At 36.1% G+C, this 20,533-nt stretch overlaps 1 protein-coding gene across 3 annotated transcripts in view; it reads right to left on the minus strand.

Moving 5' to 3' along the window:
- KHDRBS2 (KH RNA binding domain containing, signal transduction associated 2) overlaps nt 1-20,533 on the minus strand; it is a 572,791-nt gene that overhangs the window by 188,013 nt on the left and 364,245 nt on the right. For all 3 annotated transcript variants that reach the window (XM_077769102.1, XM_077769101.1, XM_077769104.1), the window contains one exon: nt 30-157. In XM_077769102.1, the coding sequence (XP_077625228.1) occupies nt 30-157 (128 nt within the window). The remainder of the gene's footprint in view (nt 1-29; nt 158-20,533) is intronic.

The following is a 20,533-nucleotide window of genomic DNA, read 5'->3' on the forward strand; positions in this document are numbered from 1 at the left end:
ATTTTTTTTTCAAGTAAGAGCTAATGTACCTTGAAGGAGTTGTGGGGGCTATTCTGATCCCTCTGCCTCTAATACCTCTGCCACGACCAGAGTCCTCTGAGCCATTTAAGTAAGATAATTCACGTAGTTGTTCCTGACGAATTTCATCATTGTAGTCCTAGGGAAACAAAAACAAAAAACATGACCTGATCAGTTAACATGCGGCATGGGGTTCGTAGAGCTGAACAAACACAGTATGAAAGGGCATTTTTCATCTATTTTCTGGAGCTTTGTCTATGAAAATCTAAAGTGATATAAAAGTGTATATATTTTCAATTCTTATTTTTGTAAAGAGAAATTGGAAGTTGCTACTTTTATCAAGGAAATACTAAGCAGGAAATCAGATGAAATGTGCTGGGATATCACTTGTTGTGTTAACCAGAAAAGGAAAAACAGTAATATAGAATGAAATCTTGGAATGTACCAAAGTTATGATTAACATAAAGATTACTGAAAAACAATTCTACCAGAGTGATATGCGTAAATTGCGAATGACTGCATGACACTCAAATAGCTCCTGATGCAAAAACCAAAAAGGAGCAATCTGAAGGCCCGAAGTAGCCACTGTGTTAAAATCATAAAGAAGTACAAATAATAAGCACAGTTTCAGACAACTGAGAAGCTGTGCAGTCCAACAAGCTTGATGGACAATATTTAAAAATAAGGAATTTTCTATGTGTTCTAGCATTGGGCTGATGGAAAGATAGCCATAGCAAAAGGCATATTTCAGTGATAACCAGAAATTTAGTCAAAGTCAAAGGGACTATATCTTTCGTCAACATGGAAATTTATCAATCATTTCAATGGGACCAAAGAATGGATCTGAGGCACTAAAGATGAATACTCTTTAAAGACAAATGTCAGTCTTACCTGTTTCTCTTTTTATTTACACACACACACACACACACACACACACACACACACACCAGTTTGAATAGTACAAAACTGAATAATTGGTTGTTTTTACCAAATGGCTAACCTGATTAAATGCTTTTTTAGTAAACATATGTTTAAGTGAAATCAATCTTGTGGATTTTCTAGTGCTGGAGAGGTGACTAGAAGTGGACATTATAAGTATTTGTAAATGACAGGTGGACAGCAATTATATTTGAAACCTAGTTGTGGGCCCCCAAAATAAGTGTCGTCTCACCAAATGCTTCCGGTTTAGCTCTGCATATATGTATTAACAGTAATATTACATGAAAGCTACTCACCCACACACTTCTGTTTAGAAGAAGGTAGGGATGCATTCAACCTATAAAGATTTCTAATGTACAGCTTTATCTCATGCTCCAAAATGTGCCTTGATTACAAGAAAAGTACTAGTCACTCCAAGGCCTCAATTTTCTGATTTTTAACATGCTGTTTTCACATTCATCCTCTTTAGCACCTCATAATGGGCTGAAAACAGCTGGCTGACAGAAGAGCTATATAGTAGAAAATTACAGTTTCTATCAAGTCACATATATTCAATTTATACCTCTTAATTTTCACATTCAAGTAACCACCGAATGGAAGAATATACATGTCCATTATTTTATTAGGACTAGGGAGTGTGATGATTGGCCACTTCTTAGTGAACTGACCAGCCTCCACTAAAATGAAAACTTAATTCCATAATTTTCCCACATAATATCCCCAATTTGCAAGGGAACCTCTATAATTTCTTATCTGAGGAAAACCCATGAACTCTTAGGGTCCTTATGAATCGTAAAAAGAAATAGATTTTCATTGTTGGCAAAATTGAATTTAAAAACTAAGACAATAGAGATGAATTCAATATATGTAAAAATTTACTTTTATACCAGAATCAGAAAATGTAATAAAAATGTGGATGTGGTCTCATCCATTGTGTAATCTTAAAGAAGAGGAAGAAGAGGCTGAGAAGAAAATAGGGAAGAGAGAAGGAGGAACATATGAATCAGATAGGAGGAAAGAATCATTCCCAATTTGATTTGATCAGGCCTCTCTGAATCCATACCTTGGATAGAGTCCCACCACACTGACTCTGGAATTATCTATGTGATTTGCCTTAGTTAATTGGACAAGAAATGTGACCAAAGCAAAGACTTCAAAAGTGCTTCCATCCTGGAGCTTGTCCTTTCTTGTCACTGGAGACTTATGCTACGGGTGAAGAAGCCAGGCTGAGTTTCTGCATAATGAGAGACCATGTGGAGAGAGGTTCCACGCACTGCTTCTTTCCCACCATCCATCTGTGATCCCAAACATAAGAGTGAAGCCATCCTAGGCCATCCAATATGAGTCAAGTTGATGAAGACCAGAAAAAATCGCCTACTTAACCCCAAAACTGGTAGAAACAAATAATAAAGTGGTGCTTTAAGCCAGCATCGTGGTGATTTGTTTTGTGCAAATAGAGAGGGGACTGCTCAGCAGGGAACACTAGAGACCAAAGTCAGAGAGGCATACTTCAGCAGTATTTCCCTGCCCTGTCCAAAGAAGGGTGCTTAGACCCAGATGTGATCTGTATGTTTCTTGGGATAGGGATAGATAGTCCTGGTATGGAGGTAAATATAACTGATGTTATACTCTGGTGTCATTAAAGTTTGAATGGTCCACTTAAAACACTTTATTCAGAGTCTACACTCACCAATCCAACTGCAGATTGGAATTCAGTTCCTAGACAGAAATCTGCTAGCATGAAGCGAATCTGTTTATCTCATTAACAGGAATATTTGACACTGCAGTTTAATGCTTAGTGTAAGTAAAACAACAATTGTTGATATATAATGATATACAATCAAGTTTTCCATGAGATTAGCTAGATATTCTGTTTGAAGAAATGGATCATCTCCCAGGGTTGTGGTGGTCAAGAGAATACAAACCTCCAACCACAGATGTATTTCACTAAGAATTCCAGTTGCTCTGTTCTGAGACCTCTTGGCCTCAAGGCCATGCTCTCCAAGAGCAACTCTTAGTCAATGACTAAATGTGGTCAAGATGCTAAAATAGGCCCATTCCTCGAGGTCACAAGACGTCTCGGCCTGTGCCTCAAGGATTCCCTGACAGCTTTGCCAAACGTGTTTGTAATGCAGGCTCCCTCCTTTTTTTTTTTTTTTTTTTGGTTGAAGAGCATTTTCTCTAACAAAATCCTTACATGTGTAATCCCAATTTGGCATCTGCTTCTTGGAGGACACAAACCAACATACAGAGTGTTAACAAAACCACGTTGCTAAGATTACAAAGGTGAGAAGAGCTTTGGTAAATGCATTAGTGTTAATACTGGTGGAACCTCTTCTGCTCACCAAACCTTCTGCTCTGATTAAATTGGAGTGCTTGCCATTCTCTTACTTAAAAATGGTCATATACAGATTAAATGTGCACCATAAAGCTGATTATTGACTATCAAAAGGGTGGTGATTGATATTTTTTTAAGAAAATGAATTGTATGTTTCTCAATTTTTTTAACACTTCATTTAATAAGACAATATGAAAGAGTCATGAACATATTTTGGGCTGGAGATCAGAACAACTTTGTTGGTGCAGATAAATTGCAGCAACAATGAAAAGCTGTGTGTGCAAGTGTGGGGTGGGGTAAAAGAGAGAGAATATGGGCATTCACAAAAAAAGTTAGTAGAAGTCCTCAACTGGGAAGTATACGATATGTTTGAGGAAGGCAGGGACAAAAGACATTTAAAGTGAGAGATGGCTAGAAGTAGAATATTAACCAGATAAAAGAAGGAATGAGAGAAAAAGTGTAGTGGTGGAGCATTTATATTCTCCAGGGGGTTCCGGAACTTGCCTGTGCTGATGTTGCCTGTGTAGCCTGAGTTGGTCTTAATTAGCTTAAGTTTAAAATGCCAAAATGACATTAAGGGTTATCTTAGAAATTCAGATCTGGGTTGGGAAAGTAAATATGAATATCTTCTGCACATATTTATAAGAGAAACACAAAGACTGTATAAGAGATAAGTAAAATAATATAGTGACTAGAGTTTTCTAAACTACCTTTAATGCAAATTTGTATCCTTGAAGTTGTCATTTATTAACTGCAGTGTTTGGCTCATTAAATGTTAAATGACCAGGTCTTTTAATAAGTTCAGGTTTGTCTAATTAGACAACTAAAATATACACACTACTCTATTTATACTAATGAAGCATCTACACTTTTCAAACAAATATGGAAAAGAACTTTTTTAATGCCTGCATGTAGGAGTAGTTGATACTAATAATTTCCTAGACTGAATATATTCTGTGTATTGTTTTAAATATAAATATAATTTTCTAAACCCTAAATATTTATTTTGATATTAAAGTGCTTACTTCCAGCCTTCATTGAGCACAGATCTATTTTTGAATTAATCTTTCATAACTAGAACCTGAGTCTACCTGACGCTAGTATATCCAGCTGGACATTTAATTGTGGTGTGTGCTGCTGATACGTTACTTATATAAAATCTTAATGATGCAAGTAAGCAAAACCTTCCAAGTTTACCTTGTAAATGTTACGTTATCAAAAAGATATCACTGGATAGTTCACCTGAGTGGTACTGAGGTCTAAGCTTCTGGAATCATAAAATATTTCTACATTTGAACGGATGGTTATAGTTTTATGGCATTTATAATTTTATGCCCAATTTACTAACACACATATTCATTGAAATACAAAAATAGGTTTGTAAGTGATAATTATAAAAATTTGCATTTCATATTATTTCATTTATTATTTTAATATTAAAAGACTCTTAAGAGATAAAGACATGGAAATAGAAAAATAATTACTTAAGCATGTAAGAAAGTTCATAAGGAACAAAGAAAGGTATAATTATTAAAATTCAGGATGAACAAAAGGGGAAAAATGAATTCCAGTCACTTAAAATAAATAAATAATAATATAATTACTTAGAATAATATAAAATGTTATTTATCATAAATGGCAAGATAATAAAATAATAAATATGAAAATTAAATCTTATATATTTAACCTGTATGCAAAAGCAGAATATTTCAAAATTTTTGAAATAAAGCTTACCCTCATATTATAATAATGTTCTTGTCTAGAAGAAATGAAAAGTTTTGCTTATAGGTAAACCTTAATATTATTTTAGATAAGGTTCAACTGATGAATGGTTAAAGAAGATGTGGTTTATATATACAATGGGATGCTACTTGGCAATGAGAAAGAATGAAATCATGCCATTTGCAGCAACATGGATGGAACTGAAAGCTACTATGCTTAGTGAAAAAACTCAGTCAGAGAAGGACAGATATCATATGTTTTCACTCATATGTGGATCTTGAGAAACTTAACAGAAGACCATGGGAGAAGAGAAGGGGGAAAAATAGTTAACAGACAGGGAGGGAGGCAAACCACAAGAAACTTAAATACAGAGAACAAACTGAGAGTGGATGGGGAGATCAGGGAGAGGGGAAAATGGATGATGGGCCTTGTGGAGGGCACTTGTTGGGATTAGCACTGGGTGTTGTATATAAGCCAGTCTGACAATAAATTATATTGGTAAAAATAAAAAGAGTCCAGTCCTGAGATTTCAAACTTCAAATAATAAAGAATGCTTTACTACTTTGGCTACACCAGCAGTAAATAAATCGTACACACTCTAAAAACACCTTTTACCTTGAAGACACACTGTAAGTTGCTTTAAAAATGTTGATTGGTTTGATCTGGAGTTTTGGTTTTAGACAGAAGGGGTAACAGTGAACTTTTGAATGAATTTATCAAGGCTTAAATAACACATGCATATCATATAAAAGCATTTTTAGAATTGATTGAAATTTTAATTTTATTTTTCTTACAATGCCCAAAAATTTCACTTGTTTGCTACTAAAATCAGTTCATAAAAGGTGTTCTCTTGAAATAACTGAAATAATAACAAAGATACGCACAATACGTGTTCTGTATTCCTTTTGCTCAGGGTGAGGCAAATTAGCCCTATGAAACAATTTTCATGAAATTCATGAGTGCTCCTTTTTGCATCTCCGACAAGGCCCTCCCACTGTGACGGCATATGGTGTAAACAGTATACACAAAAGCTCAAGGCAGACAGATGTTTGGATGTTCCTAGAAAGGACTCATGCTCATAGTCTGCATATTTAATGTATATGCATAATTTCCCAGTTACATACACTCATGTCCATCTGTTATGATGGCATTTTGCCCACGTACAAATTGGGAAGATTATTTCACTTGTGTATAGATGCCAGGTGACGACAGGTGTAGATAGGCTACCTAGGGGCACAGTGAGGGACCATTTTCCTGCCAAATTCCCTCCTCTGAGACTCTGATGGGCATTGGTGCTGCACATTTAAAACTGTGATTATAACCACTGGTAACGTGTGAACGTATATTTGGCTCTACCAATGCCAAGACTGTCAGACGACATCAGGGGAGAATGAAATGCAGACTGTAACCCGTCTGGGCCGTGACAAAGAGATGTGGGATTTCCTAGGCCCCTATAAACCATTAGGTTAGGGCACTTTCACTAGAGTAATAAACAAGGAAGTGCAGGAGGTAATGGGTCCTGTGCCAATATCAAGTCTGTAGCTGGATTGGAATGGATAGGAAGCTCTTTCAGAAAACAACTAGTACTGTGCTGGATATTATTTAGCAAAACATCTTAGGCTATTAGATAACATCTTTTAGCCAACACAGGATGAGTTTTAATCAGCCCAGGCATGGGACCTGAAAACCTCATTAACACAATGAAGTCAAAGAACAGTCAATCAAGATTTATTAAGAATCTGTTTGGTGCATGACTCTGCATAAGGTCTATATAAAGGCTTTATAAAGCGTACTCACCAAAGGACATTGAATATCACAAAGTAAAAACGTGCATTTTGTATCCTGAACCACTATTGATGGCAATTTCTGTTATTCAAGAATGTTTACTTTTTCCCCATTATACAGTCATTTTGCACACTATATAAAAATCATCAAAGAATCAGATAATAATTGTACAGATTTTAGGTAGGTACTTTCCAGGATTATTGGCTTATTTTCTGTCCTGTTTAATTTTAACTTAGCAAACATCAGCCACTGATATATGAGGTCTAGGTGATAAGACCCTTTGAATGAGCACCAGAGGATTCATGTATTTGAGTGTATTTGACTTACATATTTGGTGTTATTACTTCACCCATCCCAGCATATAAAAATTAGCCGCTACTTCAGGTTGGATTTAGGGTCATAGGTAAATATTTAGATAACAGTAAATGAGAGATTTGAGTTGTTATTCTAAAATTACCAAGTTCCATTTGTTTAAATAGAGCCAAAATGACATATTTTTTCAGCAAATTTCCTTGGCAACTTTACTCCATACATGATTCAGGAGTTCTCTCTGAATTTTAGTTGAAATAGGCATTGATTTAATACTTTGGTATATAATATCAACCTTAACTTATGCATACAAAATAACCTGAACTCTTGGCTAACACAGAATTGATCGTACTTATTGGTACATTGATCAAATGGGTCCAAATTCTTCTTAACAATGAATCAGCATGATAAGTATATATTTAGAAAAGAGAACAAATTCGGTGCATGAAAAACGTTGATAGGATATGGCACATGTGGGTGATTTTTATTAATAACCTTAATAATTCTGAGTTTTCCTTGGACATAGAAAATTTATATATTCAAGGTAGGAATGCACCTAACCTACCAAATTTTTTAAAGTGAGAAAGGAATTTTGCTAAATAAATCACTATTTTATTTACTTAATGTATTTTTGAGTAGCATAAGTGTTAGACATTGGCATAGGTATTGGAGACACAGTAGAGGAAAGTCCCTGAACCAGCAGAACTTAAGTGAATACAGAAAACTAGATTCCTACACTTGTTCATGAAATGTTCTTCTTAGGCAAGGACAGATGCTTTCTTAATATGTTCTGGATCTTAGTATGTTCAATTAAATTTCCTTTTTGTTGACTTGAAAAATGATTTATTCCCAATATTATAATGATGTTTTTAGTGGCTACTACCTTTTTACTTTGTTTTATTAAAAAATGTTGAGCTCTACATTTCTGTTTTAGAAAAAAAAAATGTTAACTGAGAAGAGCTGTCTGGGTGGCTCATGAGAAAATCTCTCCTAGAAGTTGTTTTTTCCCAAAGGAAAATACTGTGATGATTCCTTCTGAGCATTTTAATCAGAAAAACAACCTATTCAGTCATGGCAACTTTTTTGAAGTTCTTGGAAAAGGGTATAAAATATGCTGCAAATGCCTTTTTGTTTAAACTTATCATTTTATTTGGCTTGCAATTACCAGTTCCTTCCAAATTTAATCTTTAAAAAAAAAACAGCTTTGCATAGTATTCTTCCTGAACATTTAATCACATTACAGTAGAATAGCCCTTAAAAATAATTAAAGTGCTACTTTTTTGAATGTTGAATTAGAAGAGAGCAGAATCATTTAGCAGCTGGGAAAAAACGAATGCAAGACAGAAGCTGAACAGAGCCAAGCAGGAGCGTATCCAGCTAGGGTGAAGGATGCTAAGTAAAGAGTTCAACTAGTGAAATGTCAAGAAAGGAAAGCAACAAACACTTAGCTCCATGGTCAGTAAGTGAAGAAATGAACTTGTGATATATGAGTGTAATACAAGGAAGAAGTATTTGAAGACACATCAAAATATGATGTGAAAGGTCCCATGTAGCCTCATGAAAGAAATTAGAATTGCAAAGTGAAAAGAACACTGATTCAGGGTTAGAAGGGTTGGGTGTACATCCTTCCTTTCTTTGCTTCCATTAGTTCTGGATGCCTCAATAGGAACCATCTGTTGAACTGTTCAGCTGGATTTCTCTTCCTCAATTTACCAAAGTCCTTTAATGGACTGTAAATTGTATTTATCTGCAGGTAGGTTTGTTCAGCCTGTGAATGGGTCTTGAGTTGGAGAGTCTTCGTCAGGTGAGGAACACTTGGGTTCTTTGCTGTCATGGGCCCATGCAGAGCAGCTGACATGCTGCACTTCTCTGAATGAGGACAGCACAGCTCTCTGTCCTTAGGCTTCTAAGATTTCCTAGTGCCCCAGGCCATGTGTATAGCTCTCCTTAAAAGCACTAGAGTCAACTAAATCAGGAAACCCCCTTTCCTTCCTCCACACAATGAACATACATGGTAGGCTGTTAGAATCAATATTTCTGTAGAAAAGGTTCACTGCAGGAAGCCACCAGATCCCCTCAAACATGGGATTGATGATCTGTTTTTAGGGCTCCTTTCAGGCCTTCGGGTCTCTTCCCTCTTTAACCCTGCATCTCAAAGAGTAAAGGTAATGGATATGATAGTATTAGGTACTTCAAGACCATTCAGTTTCCCTATCAAGATATTTGCTTTCATCAAAGCAAGGGAGAAATAGTATTGAGAATCAGCACTCAGGTCACAAACTTTTTCCTAATCCCTTTCCCACTCACTTTTAAGATTTAAGATTTATTCTGTAAACTTTGATTGAAAGAAGATAACCATTTAGTTGTTCTATAAAGAATATGCTCTAGGATTCATCAACATTAGTTCTATGTTCTGTGATGAAGGTTATACTTTGATGTGTTTTTATCCCAATGGAAGAAACTATATGCTCTCAAGAGGTGGAGACCAGTCAAGGGAACTTCAGTTTTCCTTCATTTCCTATGAAATGCACATCAAGCAACATCTGGATACTATCTACAGTGTTCGTGTCCCTGAAGGTAGGATTCTTATTTTGTTCTAAAGATCTAGAATACTACAAGTGTCAGCTTATATCATTTAGAGGTTGGGGTAGAAAGCAGAATTTCTATTGAAATTGTACAAACATAACAAGGCCAGGAGTCAGGAAGGGAGCATCTGGGAGTACTGCTTTCCTCCGTGTAAACTATATAGCAAATATGCTTATTTGTTTATATATTTGTTCTAGGTGCTCTAAAAACAATAAATAAAATGGCCTTCATTGAACTTACACTCTAAAGCAGGGAAACAGACCACCAAAAAGAAAACAAAGGAATAAGTGAGCTCATTTCAAACAATAACATGCTCTGAAAAAAGGAACAGGAAAACATGACTGAGGGACTGTTCGGAAAAGTTGGTTTAGATGGGAAGTCAGTCACAGCCTTTCTGAAGAGGTAATATGCAAACTGCAACCTGAGCGGAGAGAAACTTAACATGCTTGGGTCTGGATCACTAGTCTCCCCGGTAGCTGGAGTGCAAAGGCATGAGCCAGGAAGAAGCTGAGCCTCCTAAGGAACAGAGAGAATTCTAGTGCAGGTATTATCAAGAATTCAGTAAGCATGGGAAAGAGTGGTCTTAGATCAGGTAAGTAGGCAGAGGTAGATCATGCTGGCTTTTTTTGGTTTCATTCTAGGTATATTAGATGNATGAGCCAGGAAGAAGCTGAGCCTCCTAAGGAACAGAGAATTCTAGTGCACGTATTATCAAGAATTCAGTAAGCATGGGAGAGAGTGGTCTTAGATCAGGTAAGTAGGCAGAGGTAGATCATGCTGGCTTTTTTTGGTTTCATTCTAGGTATATTAGATGTCCTACGTGGTATTTAACTGGACAGTGAAATAACCAGTTTAATGTCTTATAGGAACATGCAGGGTGCTATTAGGAAAATGGGTTAAAATGGAGCTAGAGTAGAAACAGGGAGAAAGGTGAAGACAGCATTGTAGCGGTTCGTGTGCTCACTACTGCAGTCTCTTTAGCTGCTACCACAGAGAGTGGTGGGGAGGAAGATCCACTGCTTACCTCTGGACATATTTGGAGGGAAAACTGGCAGAATTTGCTGACACTGCTGATAGATTAGATATGGGGAGTTACAAAGAAAATGAACTCAAATGTGACTCCTAGGATTTTGGTTTGTGCAACTGATTTAATCATGGTATCACTGCTGAGATAGGAAAGATGTGAGTTTCCTTCGTTTCTATTTTTAAAAAAGGAGGGTAAACATATTTGTAAACAAGGAGGCTTTTTAAATTGGCATTTTTAAGGTGTGATATTGATTCTCTCCTAATAAGCTTGTCTTCTGCGTAGACATACAGGTCTTTGAGACTCCTGTTTACAGCAGCAGCAGCAACAACAACAACAAAATGGAGGCAAAAGACACAATCCATTAATCATAAGAAGGAAAATCGCTTCTTGGCCTTTTGGCTAAAATCAAATGTAGAATCATAAGAAGGAAAATAAATGCCCTTATGTGAAGGCATTTTAGTGATCAAAAAGGAGAGAAGAGATGGACATTTGTTAGAAGTAAAAAAGAACAATCCAGGAAGATTTGAATGTTAAAGTCATGAAGTCATGACAAAAAAAAGACAGGGTAGAAGTCAACAATTCGATTTTCCTAAAGCATCATGTCTGAGGTGGACAGTAGAAGGGCGTATAGAGAGAAGGTTGGGAGATTGGAGGTTTGTGTTCTCAAGATGAGTACTGACAGAATGGTACCACCATGGACAGGTTTTAGAAGGATCACTCAGGGATGTGGATGATGGACTGGAGTTGCAGGGACGTCATTCGCTTCTTCTGCATTCACTTCAATTGCTACAGAAGACTTTTAGAGCAGTCCAGACATGAGACGATGAAGACTGGATTGAGGGCAGAACTCAAGTTTTGCTCTTAAACTAGATTTGGGCCTTTGAACGAGTCATTTCTGGCTCTATTTCTATAGCTGGAAAATGAAAAGGTGGTCATAATAATCCAACTGAATAATCCCCAAGGTGTCTCCATAAGATTTTCTCATGAAAAAGGCTGCTATGGAAATCCAAAGGAGGATAGGCTACTGAATTTGTACTTTCCTACTGTAGCAGTGAAATACAAATGATGAGGGTGCTATGTGCATGTAGAAATGTGGCGGTATACTTATCTATTTATATAATCATTTCTTCACAAGACGCATACTCAAATGACACTTTGCTTTGCAAACCATCTCACTTCACATATTTCTTTACCGCAGAGTCACTGAAACAAAAAGGACTTAAAAAAAAAAGATTTAAAAAACAGTATCAGCAAATCCTCTTGAGGAGAAAGAAAATGCTATAAAAAGAGATTTATACTTTGATTTGTTATACCAGTTTTAATGCTGGTATAGAATATGAATTGCAATTGGAGTCTTAGGACTCTAGTGGCGGTAAAGGGCTTTTGTGGTTATTAAACGCCTCAACTTTACTCAGGCATTCAGCAAACCACAAAAGCCATTAATTGGCTGTCTTCTGCACTATTACAGATATTGCTTCCAAAGCATCAGTAAGTACAGAGCAGATCTATGGTTCTCTTTCCTTTACCACTCTCCAGACAATTTATAGATTAGAAATACAAACACAAATCTTGATTTTATAATGAACAAAAACATCCTTCCACGAAGTTTGAGTTCTATACGTTTCTAAAATATACTTAATTCTAAATTTAATTAGCCTCATGCTTGCAAATCCATTGAGAGTTAGAATTTAATGTGAGTGATTTTCATGTGGCCTTGTACTAAAGGCTAAGAGGACACTTGTAAAAATTTGTTGGTTTAAAGACCTATATTTGTTCTAAGTTACTGATGTGTTTACAGGTGAAGATGTGCATGTGAAAGCAGAGAATTCAACTCTCACAAAACTACTTTTGCTATTTCTCTAAATTTGGAACACACCTAGAATTTTAGGATTCCACCCAAACTTTCTAGATATCTCATTCTCTGTCTTATCACTATTTAAGATATAATTATAGTGTATTTACGTATACAAATCAATATGAGAAAAATTGCCAACTCCTGCTTACCTAAGCTTGACAAAGTTCTATATTCAGAATCAAATGCAAATACTGATTTGTAAAGCTAATAAGCAACCTGAACACTAATGCAGGATTAGTTTTCAAAATCAGTCAGGATTTTAAAACAATGAAAAGACAAGTCAGGCTGGGAGAAAATATTTGCAAACACAAATCTGATAGAAGACTATTATCTGGACTATTTTAGTGTCTGACTCTGGATCTCAGCTCAGGTCATGATCTCATGGTTCAGACTTTGAGCCCCACATCAGGCTCAGTGCTGATGGTGTGGAGCTTGCATTGGTTTCTATCTCCTTCTCTCTGCCCTTCCCTCGCTTGGGCGTGCTCTCTCTCTCAAAATAAATAAACTTAAAATATTTTTTAAAAGACTATGATCCAAGATATACACTTGATTCTTAAAACTCAGTGATAAGAAAATGAACAACTTGATTAAAAAGTGAACAAAAGATACGAACAGACCCTTCACCATAGAAGACACACAGGTTAGAAATAAACATATGAAAAGATGCTCCACATTGTAGGCCATTAGCTAACTGCAAATTAAAACCACAATGAGATGTGACTACATACCTCTTAGAATGGCAAAATGCAAAACACTGACAACACTAAATTCTGACAAGGATGTAGAACAATAGGAACTCTCATTTATTGTTGGTGGGAATGCAAAATGGTACAGCTACTCTGGAAGACAGTTTGGAAGTTTCTTACAAAAGTATATATACTTTACCATATAATCCAACAAATATACTATTCCTTGGTATTTACAAAAGGATTTGGAAATGTAGGTCAGCCCCAAAGCCTACACACATATGTTCATAGCATCTTTATTCACAATTTCTAAAACTTGGAAGAAACCAAAGAGTCTTGCAGTAGGTGAACGGATAAAGAAACTGTTGTATATAACCAGACAATAGAATATCACTCAGTGCCGGAAAGAAATAAGTTATCACTCCATGAAAAGACGTGGAGGAAACAAATATATATTATTAAGTGAAAAAAGCTAATCAGAAAAGACTATATACTATATGATTCCAACTACATGACATTTGGGAAAAGGTAAAACTATGAAGATAATAAAAGGATTAGTGGTTGCCAGGGGAAAAAAAAACAAAGAGAAGGAAGGGGTGAATAGGTAGAGCAAAGAGGATTTTTAAGGCAGTCACAATATTCTGTACACTATATAATGGTGGAGACATAAGTCTGTTACGGCTGCTATAACAGAATACCCATAGGACTGGGTAGCTTATAAAAAACAGAAATTTCTTTCTGATGGTTCTTGAAACTGGGACGTTCAAGAACAAGAAGGTGGCATAAACAATGTCTGGTGAGGGCTTTTCTAGTTAATAGATGACCTTTTATCCATGGAGGGTTCCACTACCATAATCCAACTAGGTTCCTAAAGGTGGTTAGGATTTCAACATATAAATTTGGGGGGCGGTGGGGACAAATGTTCAATCTATAGCAATAAATTCTGTTATGATTTATCAAAATCCATAGAATGTTCAACATCAAGTGTTAACTCTAATGTAAACTCTGGACTTTAGGTGACAATAATATGTCAATGTTATTGTGACAAACCTACTACTCCAGTAGGGGATGTGGACGATGGGGGAAGCTATGCGTATGTGGGGGCAGGGTATACAAGAGAACTCTTTGTAATTTTTTTCTCGATTTTGCTGAAAACCTAAAACTGCTCTAAAAAATCAAATTTACAAAAAAATCAATCAGGAAATTATTTTGATAGCATGATGCTATGAAATAAAGACAATTTTTATCAAGTTGAAACAATTTATCCAAGCTTCAAAAATCATGGAGCTACCCAATGATTTCTTTGCTCATTGTAAGAGGTAGGGGCTACTGAAAACTCCTCTATTATGCACTGCCAATCTCTAAGGAGCTCTAAGTGCATCAGGAGTAGACCAAATTCATCTTTATGGCACCTCGGTGAATGATGAAGGGTTGGAGGATTATTACCCCCATTTGCAGACTCAGAGGTTAAATGATGAATGTGAGGCAAATCACAAGCAGGAGTTAGCAGCAGAAAACATTTTAAGTGCCTTACATTTCTCATTTCTATCCCAGTTAAATTACTCCTTTTTTATTTTCCTCTAGTTCTGAGATCCTGTCAGCCTGGACATATTCAGAAATTAAGCATGCTGCAATCAAAATAGCATAGCGTTCTGAATCAGAGCTCCAAGTCCTTGCTCTACACATGTTATAATGGGTTATACGGGGGCTATCCTTCTAAATCACTGTGTTCTTTTAAAAAAAGAAATGGAAATCAAAGAACACATTGCCCTTGTTGCAATCTGGTATTATCGCTGCTCTTGTTGTTGGTGGTGGTGTATGGGTGTGTTTGACATGTATGTGAAACATGTATGGTAGCTGTTTGACTAATTAATTGCTACTAGATAAACAGGTGATATAAATAAATTTATCAATTGGATAGGCTACTTTCTACGCGTGGAGATAGGAATTCTGAGGTCTAGTTTGGATTTCATCTGTGCGATGTAACAAAATCACCTTTTTTTCTCCCAATCTATTTTCTTATTCCTGAATGGAGTTAAATAAAACCGGACTCCATTTCTAGAGATGTGAAGACACCACGAACTATCTGGGGAGCCTCTATGTGACCATATGTCATTTTCACACGTACATTTACATGCATGTGTATCTGTTCAGTATGCATTTATGGGCATGTGATGTGTAAAATTATAAAGAGAATGAAAACTGAGGGCAAGGATCAGTAAACAGAAAAGCAGAACACATAGCAGCCCAAGGGTTATATAAAATAAATGATTGTGGAATAATTTTTAAAAATATAAAGGATATGTAAAGGGCTCAGGAAACAGTTAACCAGAGCAACAGAAGTGTGGCTCAGGGCACAGAGAAATGGGGTTGAGTAGCTTGCATTATAACAAAATGGGCAATAAATGACAGCATAGTCATTGTCGGTATGTTGGAAATCGACTGTACAAAGCTTGATGAGATCTAAATGCACAGTGTGATTAGATGAAACTGTTATGTCAAAATTGTTCATGTAGACCAGCTGACTTGTAAGACCCTCCACTTCCCCCCCAGCCCTGATATACTGTCTATTTTTTGCATAATTTCTATTTGTAGAAACATGACTACAGCATGATTTTTCATTTAATGTTTACCTTCCAAAAAATAATCTTGTGTTTAACTTCCTCATCATGAATTATTTCAGGTCATGTCCACCGTGGCTTAAAAAATCTGAAAAGAATAACTACCAAGCCATCAGAACTTTACAAAGTTTGAAAACTACTGGCCTACTTATGAAATAAGAAAAGGGGCGCCTGGATGGCTCAGTGAGTTAAGCATCTGTCTTCGGCTCATGTCATGATCTCACAGTTCAGTTTGTGGGTTTGAACCACGTGTTAGGCTTTGTGCTGATGGCTTGGAGTCTGGAGCCTGCTTCGGATTCTGTTTCTCCCTCTCTCTCTCTCTCTGCCCTTCCTCCACTCATTCTCTGTCTGTCTGTCTCTCTCACAAAAATAAATAAACATTAAAAAATTAAAAAATAAGAGGGCACCTGGGCAGCTCAGTCAGTTAAGCCTCAGACTTCAGCTCAGGTCCTGATCTCGCAGTTCATGAGTTCAAACCCTACATGGGGCTCTGTGCTGACAGTTCAGAGCCTGTAGCCTGCTTCAGATTCTGTGTCTCCCTCTCTCTCTGCCCTTCTCCCGGGTCATACTCGGTCTCTGTCCCTCTCAAAAATCAATAAACTTTTTTTAAAGAAAGAAAGAAAGAAAAGAAAGATCTTTCCTCTCTCTGAGAGCTATAAGACATATTTTCCATCTGGATCCTATCACTGGGTGTTTCATTTTCAGTGGGTCATGTGGGTGAAATATCACTTCAGTACCTTTCTCTCCCCTTTTACAATTCTAAGAGAGGTGTGAGAAAAATCTATTTTTATGTATTTTGAGTTGGAACAAAAATCAATTTCTACTTAAAAAAATGATACAAGACCTCAAGAGCTTAAAGGAGATAAAAAAAAAACATGATTGTAGCATTACTGTACAGTGGTAGCATTTAGTTGTTTGATTTCGTGATATTTTTGGGTGCCATGCCAGTTTTTAGAAGAGTTAAGTTTTAAAACTGTGAGCAAAAAATAGAATTATTTTTATTGGACTCTGGAGAGACAATGTCATGTAGGAATTACGAATGTGACTGTGTGGTCCCACTGCCTGGGTCAGAGTCTGGCACTGACATTTACTATCTGTGTGGTTTAATGTAAATGCTAAGGCTTTCAGGGCCTAAATGTTCTTATCAATAAAATGAGATTAATAACACTAATAAACAAAATACTATGGCTGTTGGGAGGATTAAATAAATAAACATATGTAAATTGTTGAAGATGGTGTCTAGCACATACTGAGCAAGTGACGAATGTTAGGTATTCTTTTGCCATGCAGATTGCTGGATCCCCTGTTCTGATGTACCACTTATTTGAAATGATAAGGCCATTCTATCATATCAGTTATTTCTTAGACAAATTTTAGCTAAAAAGGAAATCCTCAAGTGTTAAATGCATGTGAAAAGATTTTATCCTGTATTTTTCTAAAGTGGTAGACAATCTTAGGACTATACTAAATTACAAAATATTATAAATTTGTTTTTGGCTATTTATCCTTAGAAGGTTGAGACCTTGGGTGAGAATGTGGAGGCAAACCGTGATTTGACGAATTCAGGAAGATTCATAGCCATGAATCAGTTTAGGGCGGCTTCTTTGTATAGTACATTTAACCAACAATCAAGTCTGAAGCTATTCTTGACTGAGTATTTGGAAGAGAGCCAATCCTAAGAGTTTGCAGCCAGAGCATAATTAGACTTAGTGAACATAATATCATTGGTATGAAATGAAGGTCTAAGAAAGACCAATAAAACAACAACAAAAAATGTCTTTCAAAAGATTTTGTATACATGCAGCGGGAGAGAAAGTGAAGTGAAACACCTGCAACGAAATAAGAGACTCATGTAAATTAATCCATAGAGGAGGAATTAATAAAATATCAACATAAGCCCAAGCAAGTTTTTCTGGGGGATAGGGGACATCAGCTATAGCAGTAGCATTACCCATTTCAAAACCAGACATGTTTTAAATAAAAAAATAAAATAAAATGCAAAGAAAAGTGTAAAAGAAATAAGTAAGACAAAATTTTAAATTCAATTCATTTAGCAAAGATGCAAAAACAACGAAAACTTAAAATACCATGTTATTAGTTCCAACCGGTCATCCCACCTTAAATTGCATGGCAAGATCCTTGTTGTTCATTAGCAGCACAGATCAAAGCTACAGGACATGTTAAAGAATTATTAAATATTCCTGTCATTTTATGCCTTGTCTTTATAATCAATGTTAAATGGTACCTCTCAGCAAATATTCTTATATCACTTATTTATCAAGTAACTTCTCTTGCAATCCTAGACAAATAGTATATTCTGTTAAATTCTTGAGTTTCATTATATACAAATTAAAGCAGCCTTCTTTATTGATTTTCTTTCAATAAGTATGTGCATATTTTAGCAAGTTATATTGGACAGTAGTTGGCAACATTCCTGGGATTTTTAAAATGTTATTTGTTTTTCAATTTTAAAGTTTATTTATTTATTTTGAAAGAGAGAGAGCACACGTGGGGGAAGTACAGGGAGAGAGGGAGACAGAGAATCCCAAGCAGGCTCCACGCTGTCAGCATAGAGCCTGATACATGTTTTCCACTGTTTTTCCACTACATCGGGCTTGTGACATCTTGATGTCACAAATCACGAGATCATGACCTGAGCTGCAATCCAGAGTCAGATGCTTAACTGACTGAGCCACCCAGATGTCCTTATTTTTTAACTTTTTAAGGAATATTTACCTAGCATAGGAAGTATTATGACACAAATATTAATAATTCTTAAAAGTTAATAACCTTTCCATGACACCTCTTCAATACATCTTAGAAATTAAAATAAATATGATGGGGTTTATCTTTTCATTTTTCCATGGTTCTTTTCTTTCTTTAAATAAATTTTTTTATTATTATTATATTATTTGGCTGCTTGTGAAGTTTCTCTTTTACCTGAATGATATATCATGGTATTCCTCAGGGTCAATGAGACAGAGCTCAGTGTTTGTATAGTGGCTAATTAGTTTTTCATAGCATACATATAATTTACTAATATATTGACCATTTTCCTAGTTATGGATGTTTACATGTTTTCCACTGTTTTTTCCACTACATTGTTCACATGGTTCCTTTTTATTCTAAGGTTAGAGTCTCTGAAAAGGAACTATTGTGTCAACTGATGTGTTATTTTTATGAAAATATTTTATACACATTACCGGACTTTTCAAAATGGTTTATATTATTCACACTACTATCTATCAACAGGATGTTAAAGTGCTTATTTTGTATAACTTTTCTAATAATAGTTAAGTCATCATCTTTTTTTATTTGCCATATATACGGGTAAAAAACTGCATCTCATGGTGATTATTTTTAAATAACCATTACAATCTCCTCCTTTCTGAACAGGCTATTCATTTTTTTATTGCTTATTTGTAATTTTTAAGAGTCTACTTATAGAAACTTATGTTTCAAATCAAGACAGGACCACTGGTAACAGAATTACATCCTCATCTGAAAAAACAAGAATAGCAGCAGTAGCAACAACAACAACATAGAAAAATATATCCAAAAATATCCACAAAAAAAAAAAACACAATAGTTTCGAAGAGACTTTAGGTAATTAAAGATTGTGATACCTGAGTGGTGGGGAAAAAATGGGGTAAGCGCTACGGTTTACTTACTGCCATGAGAAAATCTCCATGCCATGGCACAAAGAAAAATAACCCAAGAAAAGGCCAGAAAACTCCCTGTGTTATAAAATTGAGAGTTCAGGGAGACCAAGTAGTGTAAAGTTCCCAGGAAAGAGTAACAAAGAGGTACAAAAACAGACAACTCTGAATGCCTGAAGAGGATCTCTTTTTGTTTTTCAACAGAGTTATCTATAGTGCGTAAACAGAAACTAGCTAAGGCCAGGAAAACAACCACCAGAAAAGACTCCTGGGAACCGTCTGTGTTGCTGATATGGACAAGTAGTAGAGGCTGACTAACTACACTGGAAAACTCAATGCACACAATTCACAGCAACTTCGGGTGCTCACAACGGTCTTGTGTCAATGGTGGGGAATAATTAGCCCTAGATTAAACAGTTCTCTGGTCTTGTCTTTAACCTTTAAAACCTTTAACCTTTAAAAGCAATACACAGCAGGGGCGCCTGGGTGGCTTAGTCGGTTAAGCGTCCGACTTTCGCTTAGGTCATGATCTCGCGGTTCGTGGGTTCGAGCCCCGCGTCGGGCTCTGTGCTGACTGCCAGCTCAGAGCCTGGAGCCTGTTTCAGTCTGTGACTCCCTCTCTCTCTGACCCTCCCCTGCTCACGCTGTCTCTCTCTCTCTCTCCTAGAAATAAACAAAAATATTAAAAAAAAAAAAGCAATACACAGCAGGATCAAACAGTTTACAAGTAACTTAACAGCATTCCAGAATAAAGTTGGAGAATGTGTACAGTAATAAAAAAATATATCAACCACTTATTGTAGTAAGATTCGCGATGTCTAGCGATCAATCTAGAACTACTAGTCAAGCCAAGAAGCAGTACAATATGATCAATAATCAGGAGGAAAAGCAATGAATTGAAACTGATTCAGAACTACACAAATGTTAGAATTAGCTGTTAAAAATATTAAAATAGTTGTTATAAACTATATTCCATTTAATGAAACAC

Source organism: Crocuta crocuta, unplaced genomic scaffold (assembly GCF_008692635.1).
Source record: "Crocuta crocuta isolate KB4526 unplaced genomic scaffold, BGI_CrCroc_1.0 scaffold205, whole genome shotgun sequence".
Taxonomy (NCBI): Eukaryota; Metazoa; Chordata; class Mammalia; order Carnivora; family Hyaenidae; genus Crocuta; species Crocuta crocuta.